General features: G+C 43.8%; 1 protein-coding gene and 1 long non-coding RNA gene across 2 annotated transcripts in view; one reads left to right on the top strand and one right to left on the bottom strand.

The window, feature by feature from the left end:
• The window catches only part of SDC4 (syndecan 4), a 25,151-nt gene extending 14,129 nt beyond the window's left edge, over nt 1–11,022 (bottom strand). The window contains exon 1 of the mRNA XM_083619226.1: nt 10,891–11,022. Within this exon, the coding sequence (XP_083475352.1) occupies nt 10,891–10,971 (81 nt within the window). The 5' untranslated portion in view covers nt 10,972–11,022. The remainder of the gene's footprint in view (nt 1–10,890) is intronic.
• On the top strand, nt 4,573–15,230 carry LOC310764846. The gene is made up of 3 exons (XR_014549271.1): nt 4,573–6,566; nt 6,613–14,190; nt 15,012–15,230. It is a non-coding gene; the product is annotated as an uncharacterized lncRNA (long non-coding RNA).

The following is a 15,230-nucleotide window of genomic DNA, read 5'->3' as shown; positions in this document are numbered from 1 at the left end:
AAGCAAGTCAACATCAAATGGGTGCCCTAAAACAAACAAGTTTAGGAAGTTTTCCCTGTACAGTATGGTTGTCTTCCCAGTTATTTCTACAAGTCTCCCTAAAATGGCTAGGGGGAGATTTTTTTTTTTTAAAAAATCCTATTCTGCAAAAAGTTAAGAGATCCCAGTGTGCTTTTTAAATTTACATTCAAAATCTGCTCCTCTTTGAGACATTTTTTTGTTAAGAGTCTGTGTCCTTGCTACCAGGGAAATTTGGAGAAAGTTCAATCCTTTCCCAGCCCTGATCTGAATTAGCCCACCATCCCTTTCCCCCTACCCAACAGCTGCATCTTCCTTTTCCAAACCACAGTTTGCCAATTCAGATGTAAACTATGGTTTGACTAAACCAGGAGCTAATTGAAGCAAAGCACACTAGGGAAGAGCATATGCATCCTTCTTGTTCCTGCAAAACTGAGCCAACTCAGTGTCTTAGCAGCAAAGAAAATGGACTTGAATCAATGTTTAGAGGACTGCTGCTTTCATGATGAAAGTTGAAGCTATTTACATTCTGAAGGGGTGTTACAGCCATTTTAGTTCACCCCCTTGGGCCAATTTCTTCTGCTTGCAAGTCATGTGCAAGCTTTAGCCAGCAGCATTGTCCTACAGGACTTCAAATCATATTAGCCCATATAGGTCAGCTTTACAAGTGCACTAAGCTCACTAGATTTACCTAACGTGACTCAAGTAAACAGAATATGATGTTTGGACAGAGCCATATTGACAATAGCTGCAAAGGCAACCCTTAAAAAGCCCCAAATTGGCACGTCCCCATCATTTCTCCCCCACCTGCGCTGGGCTCACGTAACAGCTTGGCAGCTTATGTGGTCCCTCAGCCAAGGTAAACTTTTATGCTTCTCAGGTTATTGGATTCTGAGGCCTATGCCTTAGAAAAGTGTTGCTTAAGACTTTCAGAGCATTTAGGAAACTTGCTATCAGCAGTCTGTTCTGACTCACCAAACTTCCTTCAAAATGCCTTTGCTGAGGTGAAGGGTGAGGTCACATCTGACAAGGCCAACCAGGCCGGGAAAGCAAAGTATCACTTGGTTCAATCTTGTGACTCGCTAGTTCCAAGGAAGGAAGGGAATCCTCCCGTCAGCAGACTCTCTGGTGAAATTACAGTCGTGCATATTTCAACTGTCTTACATATCCTAAGAAGGCCTTACTGTGCAGAAAGCCCCAAAAGCCACACCAGAACAAAGGTTACATGGCATTTTGAGACACTGGCTTTCATGTAGTGCTGGATTACCAGGTAGGAATAGGAGGCTCCAGCCTATGGGGCCCCCACGACCACAAATCAAAATAATATTGATTTGATGTTGAAAGTAAGCTACAATCAAGCCTTCTTAGTTCAATGTGAGGTAGGTCCCGAGATTTTGACTGCCTAGGGGCCTCCACATGGTTTAATCCAGCACTGCTTTCATGAGTCCAGACCATGTAGATAAGCTTTTTAGGTTTTCACACCTGCACTCACTCTGCACCATGTTCCAAGCACTCTGTTCGGGACAAGAGAAACAGTATGGGGTAAGGATTTACCCCACCTACCCAGCTTGTGCAAATACAACTCTCTTTGTGCACACACTTGTGTTCACGACTGACTGCTTGCAAGTTGCAGATTCCAAGAAAACAATGCAGGAAGGGAGGTGAAAATGTTCCGCTTTTCTCAGCGGGTCCAATACATTTGTTAGGTGACCCGAGTGCAATAAATTGTCCGTGTGTGTGGAAGAAGAACCACATCTAAATTACAAAAGATTAGGAAAATGAGATGGTCTGCTGAGTACATCATCCTATTTGCCACAGTTGCCAGCCAGAGGTCCACTAGGGCAAGAGACCTCTCCCATGGTTGTTGTGCAACTGGTACCCAGGGACATGTTATCCTATCCTGGATACAGCCATTTTGACTAGCAACCATGGCTGATTCATAGCTCCTTGCGACCTTTTGAGTTCTCCCCTACGCAAAGATGCTCCATGCTCTACCGTTTTAACTACCATCCTCAACTGGTTTCCAAGATCCTATTAGCTTTCCATTGCTAAGGTACGTTTAATTGTTCATCTATCTGGCACCCCCACACTTAAGTCCTGATGAGCAAGGTACCAGGAAATTTTTTTTACAGGTAGCAACAGTTTGTCTAGGTTTGTTTGCACAGCTGTTTCTTGCAGGGGTTTCTGCTTTACATAATCTAATCTAATCAGGGGGCCTAGAGATTAGCACAGCCTTCCTCTTCTACATCTGATTAATACCAGTGACTTTTCCAGACAATGATGCTTTCCAGAATCACAGGAAATATGTAATGTTTACAGTCCAAAGCATCAGGTACTTTCCACTATTATAACAGCACACCAAGCAGTGCACTGAACCAATCTTTGCATTGCCATAGCTGAAGGAAAATGGGCAGCACAAAGAAAGGAGTCCGTGGAACTAAGGAATTCTTCCATTAAATGAAGCCCACCTACATGAATCCCTATCAAGTCTGAGGAATGCCAAACAGTGTGAGGATTAATCAAAAGTGGGCAGTACAGAACAAGGGAAAAGAGTGGTCCAAATACTTTTTCAGATGCCCTTGTTTTGGGTTTTTTATAAAATGAAATCATTTGCCGAGCTACAATGGCAACGCCACTTTTGCCGCATATTCGCTCCTAGTGCTGTTTTGCTGGATGCTAAGTCTTTTCTTTATTTAGCTGAAATCTAAGCATGTGCAGATCAATACGTCAACCCTTTTGACATTCTGTAAAATTTCTAGGGTTTTTATGTTCAAAAAGGGAATCTTGATAACTTATTGACTCTGCTAGTCCATCAGCTGGGTGGAAGAGGCCAGCCAACAGAAGAAGCTCTCCACAATGACTCAAGACATTATCATATCCCTTCGCTGTTAAGAGGCAGCATGTCTCTTAATAGCAGTTGCTGGTAAATATAAGGAGGTGTCTGCTACTAAGCCCATGTCTTTGCTTGGAGCCCTCCCAGGGGCATCTATTGGCCACTGTGGAAAATAGGATGCTAGGCAAGATAGGCCTTTGACTTAGTCCAGCAGAACCCTTCCTATGTTCATAGAAGCAGCCAAACCTGTGTAGTCAAAATTAGAGGCATTCATAACATAATCCAGCAGATTGCAGAGTGCTGCTTAAGGAGTGAGAGAAGAGTATCCACCTTAGCTTGGAATTTTTGGACAAGAGAGTTCTGGTCTTTGCCAGTTCTCCCCCTTTTACATATGCAGCTTCTGCGATCACTTGCCAGAACTGCAACACATCAATGGAAGCTGATTCAGTGTCACTTTTATATGAAAAGAACACTCATTCACATGCTCAGTTGTAGCTACTGAATCAGGGAGTTTTCCAAATAACGTGCAATTCTCAGAAATCTGAGTCAAGCACAAGACCTGCTACCACTACTAATGAATGGGTGGGGGTGCTGACAGTTAGCAATTCACAGCTTCAGAAAGGCCATCCACAAAATGCACACACTGGCATATATGTAATTCTGTGTCCACAGATCTTTCCATGGCTTAAGGCCAAGTAAATACACAATTCCTTCTACTGGATTCAACAGGTCCACACCTTCGGTCCTACATACATGTCAAATGTTTGCTGTCCTAAATGACACCTGCTCACTGTAAATATGTGTGAGCCTCCAAGAGCTTATACACAGGTTCTGCCAAGTTCAGTTAATACAAATTATTTTGTGCACTCACAGACTGCATTCCTACACACACTTAGGTGAAGAGTAAGCCCTATTCAGCTTAATGGGACTTATCAGTGTAGACGTGCAAAGGACTGTGCTGCAAATCTCTAAATTTTTCATTACCAAGATGCAGTAGTGGTGTTTTTGTTTAACTTTATTTCCAATGAAGCCTTTATGCTTTCCATAATAAAGTTAGTCCCTACCAACTACTGTATTCTGTTTCTCCTCATCCTCAACCATCACGTGTCAATGTAGCTGGGGAAGAAAGAAATAGGAAAACAAAAGAGAAATAAGGGGGGGGGGCTGTTGTTGTCTTTTGTCTATGCTTCCTGCACTGCAATCAGCTATTATTTTTCTCAGGTAGTCAGAAATACCTTGGGAGCAGAAGAGCAGACCCTAGTCCTTTAAAAAAAAGCCAATAAAGATGTATTACTCCAAAACATTTATTCTAGTGCAAGAAGCACTAGGATTGGAGACGAACTGAAAAAGTCACTTGAATGAAGGTGAACAGATTTTGCCATCTCCTTCTGCCTCTACAGACAAAGCTCTGCTGAACTGGTCACAGGAATGCACCTCTGTTTTAATTTAAACTGATTTGAGTCTAGTAAAAACAAAAATACATTTAAAGGGCTTGCAACATGATTAATGTGTTATTTCAACATGGCCATAGGTCCTATAATTTAGTTATCCGCTGTGTATCAATGCATTCAAGTTGTTGCTTACACCTTAAAAGACACGGGAACAACTGTTGCCTCTTCTTAGGGAATTGTTTTCCAGACTGTGTCCCTGCTCTGCTCTGAGGAGCTAAGCTTATCAGCCTCGCCACAACAAACCCATTTGAATCCAAATATTTTCAAGCTTCTTTTCTCAGGGCTTGCATTACTCCACGTCTAAGCAATCAGCCCAAATGCCATCAATAACAGCTGCCAGAAGGTCAGGATCACTCAGGGCAGTTTAACTTCTCTGGTTTACAATAGTGTCTGATACAAGAGGAAAACTTCTTGTACATTTAACATGCACTTAAGACTCTTTAGCAGTCCTCCACAAGACCCTCTCACCTCAATCAATTCCTGTTATTGGCATAACAAGTAGCCTTCTTTGTTTCTCTGTATCACACACAGATGGGAGGTCAGCCAGTTCCCAAACGTATTGCAATGCCTTCTCTTTCCCCTACTCCCCCCCAAATTCCTATGTGACGTAAGCACAATGTTTGGAGGTTGTCCCTCCCTTCTCCCCAGTAAGTTTCCATTAACTCATCTTCAGTCTCATGTAGGAACTTGCCAACAGCACCAATGAACCACAATCGTGTGTCATACACTTTCCCACATATTGGCATTTTTCCCAACACAGTTTGACATACTGGGCAGAGACAGCGCTCTCCAGCTGAACAAGGGTTTTTCTAATCAGTCACAAAGCACCACAGCTGCCATGTCAACCACTATTAAGATTTATGGAACCAGAGATGTATTTTCAAGCACCATGAACATCTTGGCTGAAAAAAGTGATGACAATCATGGCAGCCCAGGTTGTTAAGTGATGGCAGCAGAACTGGATAGCAAGTGTCTTATTTTCTGGTACCAAAATCTGATAAATTACACATATGTGGAGGGACCTCTTGGCTTGACGACGCAACTACATAGCTCTTGGTGTTCTCACTGTTAGGCTAGTATAAGGCGCAGGTTTGCCCAACTCAGCCTTTCTTAAGCAGGGGGATATGACAATTCAATGCAAAACTAAGCCAAACAACATTTTGCAATGGACTATTACGACCACGGCTCTGAACTACTTTCACGTAACGTGAATCTAGGTCTGAAAGTACTACAGCGTTAAAGGAAATCAGCAAGCCATAAATGTTACACTCACAGCTATGAAAGGTGGGCGGTTTAGCAGTCAAGTAGTGCCCAAGAATTTGAAACAAAGCTGGTACCAACCCATGCAACTATTTCTCTAGAACTCTATGATGTTTGTCACAACTGCACATCCCACCCAGAGCCATACGTTAATTATGAGACACTGGCGGTGGAAAGAGGCCTAGAAAGAATATCTGATGGGGCTACCACTAGCCCGGCAGCAGTAAGTCAACAGTGTGAGAAAGTGGCTGAAATCCTACAGCATCACATGACTTTGGTATACCTGCTATTAGATGCCATGAGACTAGTAATAGGATCCCATTGGAAATCTCAAGAGCCAGTGCCGAAAGAGATGTGGCATAACAATAAAAGGAATATAGCTCTTTCGGAAACCTCTAACTTATCTCCGTCAAGCAATTCAAGGAGAGACTGAACTCAATTTGTTTGATAAAAAATGGTATCTTTTAGAATATTGTAACTGAATGAAACTTTATTATAATACAATGCCAGGACAATTTTTCATTGTTTGTAGTTGACTTTTTTTTCTTTCCTTATTGTTATTGTAATGGAGGAGGGAAGGGCGGAGGGAAGAACGGTATCCATTTTTAAAGTTTATTAATGGCAGGTTTAGACAGTCTGTAGCAACCCTGTCTTCATCACATGGTTATTTGAAAATATAGGGATATGGTTTGGGGTTTTAGACATATAGTGGACCTAGCATTTTTTGTAATTATGTTGTACTCCATAATACCCAAATTTTTGTCTTTTGTTACTGTAGAAGACATTAATAAACTTTTTTTTTAAAGAGATGAACCGTGTTATAACACTGTGGGGCAAAGCTTGCATCACAAATAGTAAGTAATATATCTACCGCCTGCAGCCCCAAATACATTGGTCAACAAGTCCACCCCCCTTTTGCTACTTAGGGCAGATCCAAACAGTGGCATTTAAAGCACATCCAACACCACCCCCCCCAAAAAAAAAATTCCTGGGGGTGGTAGTTTGTGCAGGGTGGTGAGAATTGTATCTCTGTGACAGAGAAACTATGAGTCTTGGGGGAAGGAATGTGCTTTAAATGTGTGTTGGATGTGCTTTAAGTGCATGGGTCTTAGTAACAGAGTCTTGATTTGCCAATCTCACAATGCTTTGAACCTCTTTCCTCCTAAACATAGTGGGGAGAGAAACAGACTAGTAAGGATGTTCTCTCTAAAACAGGGATGGGGAATTTTGTAGTCCTTCAAGATGCTGCTAGACTTGAAAGACTTGAATGCCCATCTACTTCAGTCAGCAGTCAATGATTATGGATAATGGGATCTGGAATCCAACAATATTCCCCATCTCTCATCTAGAACATGTTCAGATAACTTGCAACCATGGTTATACTAGCAGTCTTTGATGAGCTCAAGAGCTACTCAACTTACACTTTTAATTACTTGTGACCAAAGTGAACTGCACTTCATCTGTACATGCCTAGCAGCTGTTAATTTTTCATAGTTAGCTTGATTTACAGTGTTTTAATTCAGGACACCCCCCCCCTCCACCACCAAGTGTGGAAGAGACAGTCCTAACGTTGGAAGATTCTGGAAAACGGAAATCAGAACTGTACTTCTTACCATGTTTCCAGTTCCTTTGCATTTTCTGATATTTGATAACCCTGCAACCATGAGGACTAGAAACTCCTAATAAGTGAAAAGCTGGGATTGTCCAAATTCTAAATGGCTCCCACTGGCCACACAAGAGCTGCGTGTGCCACTTGACCACATACTGCCTATATGGGGAAATGTTGTATTAGCATCTAATTTACCTTTGTGATGAAGCAAGAACATTTGGAATAGCTGTCAAGGCCCATTCTTATTTTGCCTTAGCAGAACAGGTAGTTATATCACATCAGGCAAATGAGGGCACACCTGAACTCTGCCCGAGCCTGTCCAAATCATATGGTACAAACAAAAAATAAAGTTACATATTCAGGTTAACAATGCTGATTTGATTGTGAGAGACAGAAGAAAAAACTGAGCAGGAATAGAAAGAACAAGCCTGAGGGGTTCATGGCAACAGGACGGGACAAACCAGTTTGTTCATTAATAATGCTGCACTACTTTACAAAATGTGAAGCGGAGCCAATCAGATACTTAAGTTTTTGGAAATTCTACTACTGTTTTAACACTGCAGAGGAAAGCCAATTTCACTGGCTCCTTTACTCTTGTAACACCGGGGACCTGGTTGATTCTCCATGACCAAGATTCATGTATGCATTGGATGAGCAGCTTCAGGAAATATTTTTTTAGATTTACACCCTTCCTTTTTATTGCAATACTTGGCGGGTAGTGAATTTACTGGACAACTTTTTAAAGTGTTATTTGCCAATCAACAAAGTAGTAAAATACAACATTAAAAAAAGGAGACAACTGCCACAAGTGAATACGTGGATTAGTCTACTGAAAACTCCACATAATCTTCCTGTCACTAAATGGGGCCATTGCAAAAAGAAAAGGTGGGGGAGTACATTCCTGTGTATTTGGACCCACCATCTACTTCAGGCCAGGTAGTTAACAGGACTGCAAGTAAAAAAGCAGAAGATGGCTAGATATTTTGATAACACTCAAGCCGCATGTCAACAGCATCTCTGACTGATAAGGGAGCTGAAGGAATGTTTAAAGATAGTGGCAAGTCTCTGAACAAAAGCTGCTGATAGATCCTAGAGCCTAAATTCAAAATTACCTGAGATTCCCTCAGACCTACTGAAGGGGGGAGGGAACACACCCAAAAATCCAGATCCCCTGGAAGAAGTTTCCCAAGATGGTTTCTTTACTGGTGCATGAAAGGAATCTCCACGACAAACGAATAAACAATTTACAACATCGCAGTAACAAAATGAGTTCCTATCACATCAATATATGAAGAAGTTATGTTTTCCACAAACTAAATGCAGCACATTAAGAGCAATCAGGCAAAGTAGCAAACACATGCTGTAGTACTTCCAGGCAACTCATACTTAATTATTTCTGTTGCCTATGTCCAACTACAGCAAAATGATGTACGCTGAACCTGATCTACAAGAAGGTCAAGGAACACCCCTGCCATTTGAAGCAAAAGTCTCATGTGATAATAACACAAAAACTTCACCATGAAGGTGCCAGACCCAGCTCTAAGGGGAGGGAATTCCGCAAGTTGTGCTTTTGGTCCCAGCAAAAAAGAAAGGCTTGGATTGGTAAGGAGACAGCACAGGTAAATGTTAAATAAACCACAGAGGGAAAGATTAAAACAAATCTATCCCTATCAAAAAGGGAGTTACTATGGAACTCGTTCCCACAGGAGTCAATGGTGACTGCGGACTTGGATGTATTTAAAAGAGGATTAGACCATGGGTAGGCAAACTAAGGCCCAGGGGCCAGATCCGGACCAATCGCCTTCTAAATCCGGCCCACGTGTAGAATGTGTGTTCCATTTAAAATGCATCTCAGGGTTATTTGTTGGGCATAGGAATTTGTTCTTTCCCCCCTCCAAAAAAAATATAGTCCGGCCTCCCACAAGGTCTGAGGGACAGTGGACCGGCCCCATGCTGAAAAAGTTTGCTGACCCCTGGATTAGACAAATTCATGAAGAGCAAGGCCGTCAATGGCTACTAGCCATGATGGTTATGCTTTGCCTCCAGTCAGAAGCAGGAATGCTACTGAACATCAGTTGCTGGAAACCGCAGGAGGGGAGAGTAGCATCTGTTTGGCCCCCTGGCCTAGAGGGGCCACTGGCCTGATCCAGCAGGCTGTTCTTATCGAGGGATTAAATAAATCTTATTTTATGCACGCTACCACTCCCAACTTCAGAAAGAGGTAGCAAAGTCTCTTTATTAGAGCTGCTAAAATACTGTCACACCCTTCCTAGGAGCAGTCTGCCGGGAGTCATAACTCAGTTGGAATTATTCTTTTATTCCACTCCATGCACTCTCAGGAACCTTCTCCCACCCCTTCAGATGCAAAATTTCTCCTGCCAAGCCTATACAACACCATTAAGTTAACTGAAACAAGGCTCTCACCACCCCACAACGGTTTTGCATAGTCTTAGCAAACATATTCTATTCGGCATGGTCAAAGGTCAAGAGGCAAGGGTGTTTACCTGAGAAATAACTACCTGTAAAGGTGTATTATGGTTGGCGGGAGAGGAGGAGCAAAAGGGAAAACACACACACACACACACACAAAAACCCCAACCCAAGGTCTCCTATTGTCAGAGAACAACCGAGAGGGAAAATTATCAAATCCAGACCTACAAGAAAACTCCCGATTTGTACCATGCCAGAGCCCTGGGGATTTCACTTAATGGGTTCTGCATGACGTTAGGGAATTGCAACAGAGCCAGGCTTTCGGTCAGCGGTTACTCATTCCACAGCTATGAGCGAGAGGAAGTGCTAAATAAGGCAGCGGGGCACGTTATTTGCCAAAATGTGCTGGTATTTGGAGACTTGAGATGAGAGGGTAGGAGAAAGGGAGGGAGGCAGGCGAGGAAGCCGCAAGGCAGGTCAAGAGGATGACGAAAGCCAGCGGGCGAGCGGGCGCAAGGGGAGCAAAGTGGGGGATAGAGTAAGGGTCGCCTATCCCACCCACCCCTATCAGCCTCACTGGAATAAGAGAGGGGGAAAGTGTTAAGCAGCCGCCAGGCGTTTGAAGTGGGGGGGGGGTACTCCACTGTTAACTAGGGGAGGGGGTCAAGTAGCGGTGGAAGAGGAAAACAACAAGCGAAAACGGACTGGGAGAGGGAGAAGGAATGTGCATGCTCCTCGCTTCACGGGGGGGGGGGAGTCTCATTCCCAGCTCCCATCCATAGCTCCAGGGATTTGGAGAGGGGCGTGCATGTGGGAAAACAAGGGGGGAACCCAACCCCATCCCACTTTCCCAAAAAGAGCCAGCAGAATTGCGTCCCAACGTTACAGAGGACAGGCAGGCAAGCAGGCGACCTCCGTTGCCCCCCCCCACCCCGTTACCGCGCCCGCAGCAGCAGCACCAGGAAAGATTAAGGAGAAGTAAGCGCTCGTTCCAAAGTCCGGTTCCCAAAGCAATGGGGGAGGGAGAGGGAATGGGGCGGTTTGCAGACTCTCCCTCTTCGCCCCTCGTGCAAAAGTTCACAAGTTAGCGTGTGCGACGGAGGGGGGGGGGCGGCAGAATCAACACATTCCGATTATTCCCCGCTACCGATTCCCCCCCGCCCCCCGCTTCGGAAAATACCAAGCCTTGCCTGCCTCCTTACAATCGCGCGCGCCCGCTACCAAATCAATGCCGGCGACTCTCCAGCGTCCGCCACCCCTTCTTCCCGGGACGCCCCGAAGCGACTCACCGACTCGGCGGCGGCGGCGCCCAGCAGCAAGAGCAGCAGGAGAACGGGGGCGCACAGGCCGGCGGGGCGACTGGGCTTCATGGCGTCGTGGGGTCCGCGAAGGAAGGCGCAAGAGCAAAGGCTGGTCCGGTGGCGGCGGCGGCGGCAGCGCGGTAACCAAGTGTCCCGTCCTTCCCCGCCCCGCCGCCGCTCAGCTTTCTTATACGCGGCCTGGCCCGGCCCTCCGGAGGAGGAGTCGCCGAAGCTGCGGCCTCCGCTTGCGAGGAGGCGGCGGCGGTGACGACGAGGGGAACTCCCCCCGGCTTGAACTCGGGCTTCTCCTAGCGCTTTCGCACTCAGTACAGTATCTCGGGGTCCCCCTCTTTAACCTTTCGCTTGCTTTAGGTTGACAGCAAAGCAACAGAAAGTTAACTTGAGCTAATGTTTGTTTTGTTTTCAATACGTCATTGTTGATTTTAAGTGAGAAATACACAGTTCCAATGATACGGACAAGGGCGCCAACTTGAATAAAATATTGGGGGGGGGGAGAGATAAACCGTTCATAACCGATCACAACACACACACACTCCATTTGAATGGTAGTGCCCATGAACGGGGGGGGGTAGGCTCCTCAGATATTTTATTGGGGGACTGAAGGGACCTTGGCCCCTAGGGGTTGGCTCCTATGGATACTGACGCTCCAAGGATAAAAGGCCTCAGATATAAACTAGTAGGCATTTCGCATACATAAATCGTTGCAACCTGAGTTCTGAATAAGGCTAGTTCTGGCTAGTTCTGAATAAAAACATAGCCCCTAGTCCCTTACACACAAACAAGCACTGTTGGGATGGGGGCAGGTGAAAAATGTGAAAAAGGGAAGCCACAGATTGCCAAAATTATCCCATTTCCAACTCTACAATTCTATTATTCTAACCCTCTCTCACTGCTTTCTGTGTCTCCAAGGTGAACACTTCCCAAACATTATTGATCCGGTTGTGCAGAGGAATCTCCTTTTCTGTTTTCCAGTGTTGCATGATTACAAGCCGTGCTGCAGTTAACAGAAACTTGAGCTAATGTTTTAATTTTTTTTTTAACTGAAAGGTAATAAAGTGGTACTTCAGGTTACATACACTTCAGGTTACATACGCTTCAGGTTACAGACTCCGCTAACCCAGAAATAGTACCTCAGGTTAAGAACTTTGTTTCAGAATGAGAACAGAAATCGTCCTCCAGTGGCACGGCCCCATTAGCTAAAGTGGTGCTTCAGGTTAAGAACAGTTTCAGGTTAAGAACGGACCTCCGGAACGAATTAAGCACTTAACCCAAGGTACCACTGTATTCCACTCATGCACGCCATAAATTTAAAGCGCATGGCTTCCCACAAAGAATCCTTGGAACTGTACTTCAACTCTCACAAAGCTACAATTTCCGGCACCCTTAACAAACAACAGTTCCCAGGATTCTTTGGGATTGGGGAAAACACGTGTTTTAAATGTGTGGTGTGGATATAACCACAGAGCACCTCGGATTTTTGTCACTTGTTGGCCTGGGTGCTTAATACTGAGTGATGACCGATCACCACACGGATCTGCAATTGGACCTCAAAAATGTGTGAGGTGCCTCAAAACAACCCATGAGGCCCTCCTAAGAATTCCACTTCTAACAACAACCCTATAGGTACTCATTTTCCAGATAGGGAAAGGCTGAGAGACCTTGTTTCCTGATGTGCCAGGCTGTGGGACAGAGGGAAATTCCATAGGTGTGATGGTTCCTCATCATTGAGTTGCAATGATGGGGAAATTTAGCACTTGAGTAGGAAGTGGCAACTCTACGCAGCATATGATTGATAGCTGCTGATAGGTAGCTGCAATTTTCAGGCAGCCTGTGGAGGTTGCAGCCAACCCACATCAGGTTTTAGCAAAAGAAGATAAATAGCAGGTACAGAGAGTACAGAAGATTCCAGATGTGGAGTCCAGTTTACATAATTTCCCTTTCCTAAAATCCCAGGCAGATGTCTTTAAAAAAAAAATCTGCTTGCTCCATACAGCGTGAAACAACCCTGAGAGAGTAACTTGCCTGAGGCAGGCTGTGACCGAGGTGAGACTGGTGTCTGTCAACCTATCAGTGACTCTTACATGGGGATGTAATCTGCTCTAGAGGTGTATACCTAATTATAAGATGCCCTTGCAATCTGCTTTACATTGGATTGACCACACGAGCGGTCAGTGTCTCTATAGGAGAGCATTGATCCCGCATTAGAAATCAAATCATGGAAGCACTTCTAGCTGAGCACTTTGTGAAACACCATCATACAGATACAGACCTATTTTACATGGTTCTTTGGGTTAATCAGAGAGAATTTGGGATGATGAGAGATTACGTCAAATTACTACACCAACAAGAAACTAGATTGATTTACCTATTTAAATCCCTACACCCGGGGGGTGGGATGGGGTTGAACACTGAATTAGACTTCAATTGTTTTATTTAAGTTTTCTGACAAGATGGCTACTGTTTGTGTTCTCTGTGCTAGATTTTGGATTCTGTAGCTTTAAATTTCCTGAAATTATATGTGATTCAGTGCACCTGTGAGTAGCCTTTATAATGCTACCAGGGTTATGCCTACAGTATCAGCTTATTACACTATCAAGTGATTGCTGATCCTTTGCTACTTGATGTACCTGTAGGGACAATTTATTTGGTATGTATTTATTATTGTTTGTATATATACAGGTCTGTCATTTCAATTTGTGTATTGTATTTGAATTTAATGTATTTCAATTTCTATTATTGTCAGCTGATGAAGAATCATTATTGAAACAGTTTATTATCCGGAAAAACTGTTCTATGTTTGGCGCACCTATCACCGCATATTTGCAGGATTTTGAATGTTGAAAGGCATTTTGCCTCCATCTCAGTGTTCCTTGATACTGACTGACTACGCCTTCTATTTTTGTTCATTGAACATTTATTTGACTCCTATTATTTGTGACTCTCATATATTTTCTGTTTATGAATTGTGTATAAATACTTTGCTAACACATTAGCAGCTGCGCGTCGCTTGGAGTTGTTCTAGAGGAGTATAAACAGATTCCACTACTAATGCCTTCTGAATTCTTTGTGCCTGCTGTTGATCCAACCATTTTAGGAACATAAGAAGTTGCCTTATACAAAGTCAGCCCATTGGTCCATCAAGCTCAGTATTATCTTGACTGATTGGCAGTGTCTCTCCAAGGATTCAGATAAGAGTTTTTCCCTAGCCCTACGTCTAAGCATCAGAGATTGAAGCTGGGGGTTTCTGCATTCAAACACATGAACCAGGTATGGCAAGGGGCCGCAAATACTCCTCTTTGTGCATGAAAAGATTGCCGAAGGGTGTGCATGTTTGTCTGTTTTCTCCAAGGCCCATGGAGTGCAAAGTGTTCTGGGCTAGGACTGTTTCTGTAGATAAGAACTTCAGGAGAAGAATGGAGGGAACGATGAGGTGTAGGGAAATATCTAGGTTTCCTTAGTGGGGATCAGTAATAACAAGGTATGAATCAACATGCAGTTATTGCGTGCAAGGTGGCAACCCCAATGCAGAAGCCACCACAAAGGATTCAAACGCAATATAAGCCTTGTTTCCTTTCTGCCTAGCAGTTTCTTTTCAAGACAAGTTAACTAAGTGATTTAACCATTTCAGTCTCTACAGAAGCAGTCTTCCGCAGTGGATGGGCAAGAGGAAGCACCCTGTCTACCCCCGTTGCTTCTGCTGCCACCAGGAGACACCTTTAGTTGAGCACTTTGTAAAACATCATCATGCAGATACAGACCTACTTTACACAGTCCTATGGGTTAATCAGAGAAAATTTGGGATGAGGAGTGATCATGTCAAATTACTGCACCAACAAGAAACCAGACTTATTTACCTATTTAAATCTCTGCACCCAGGGGGTTTGAATACTGAATTAGATTTCAATTGTTTTATTTAAGTTCTTTGAAAAGATGGCTACTGTTTGTGTTCTGTTCACTAGATTTTGGGTACTGTAATTTGGACAATTAATTTGGAATGTATTTATTATTGGTTGTTCATATGCAGGCTTGTCATTTCAATCTCTGTATTGCATTTGAATGTAATGTATTGTATTTCATATCATTGCCAGCCGATGAAGAATTATCATTGAAACAGTTCATTATCCTGGAAGAACTGTTCTGTTTGCAGCTGTGCTCCGAGTACCCTACTGCTACGTTTGGAGCACCTATCTAGGATATTGACTGTGGAAAGGCTTTTTGCCTCCATCTTGGACAGTGACTTACCACGCCTACTATTCTTGTTTATGGAACATTTATTTGATACCTATTAATTGTGACTCCATGCACAT

Source organism: Podarcis filfolensis (assembly GCF_964270895.1).
Source record: "Podarcis filfolensis genome assembly, chromosome: 6".
Classification (NCBI taxonomy): Eukaryota; Metazoa; Chordata; class Lepidosauria; order Squamata; family Lacertidae; genus Podarcis; species Podarcis filfolensis.
The sequence above is the reverse complement of the archived record's forward strand: the minus strand, read 5'-3'. Positions and strand labels throughout refer to the sequence as shown.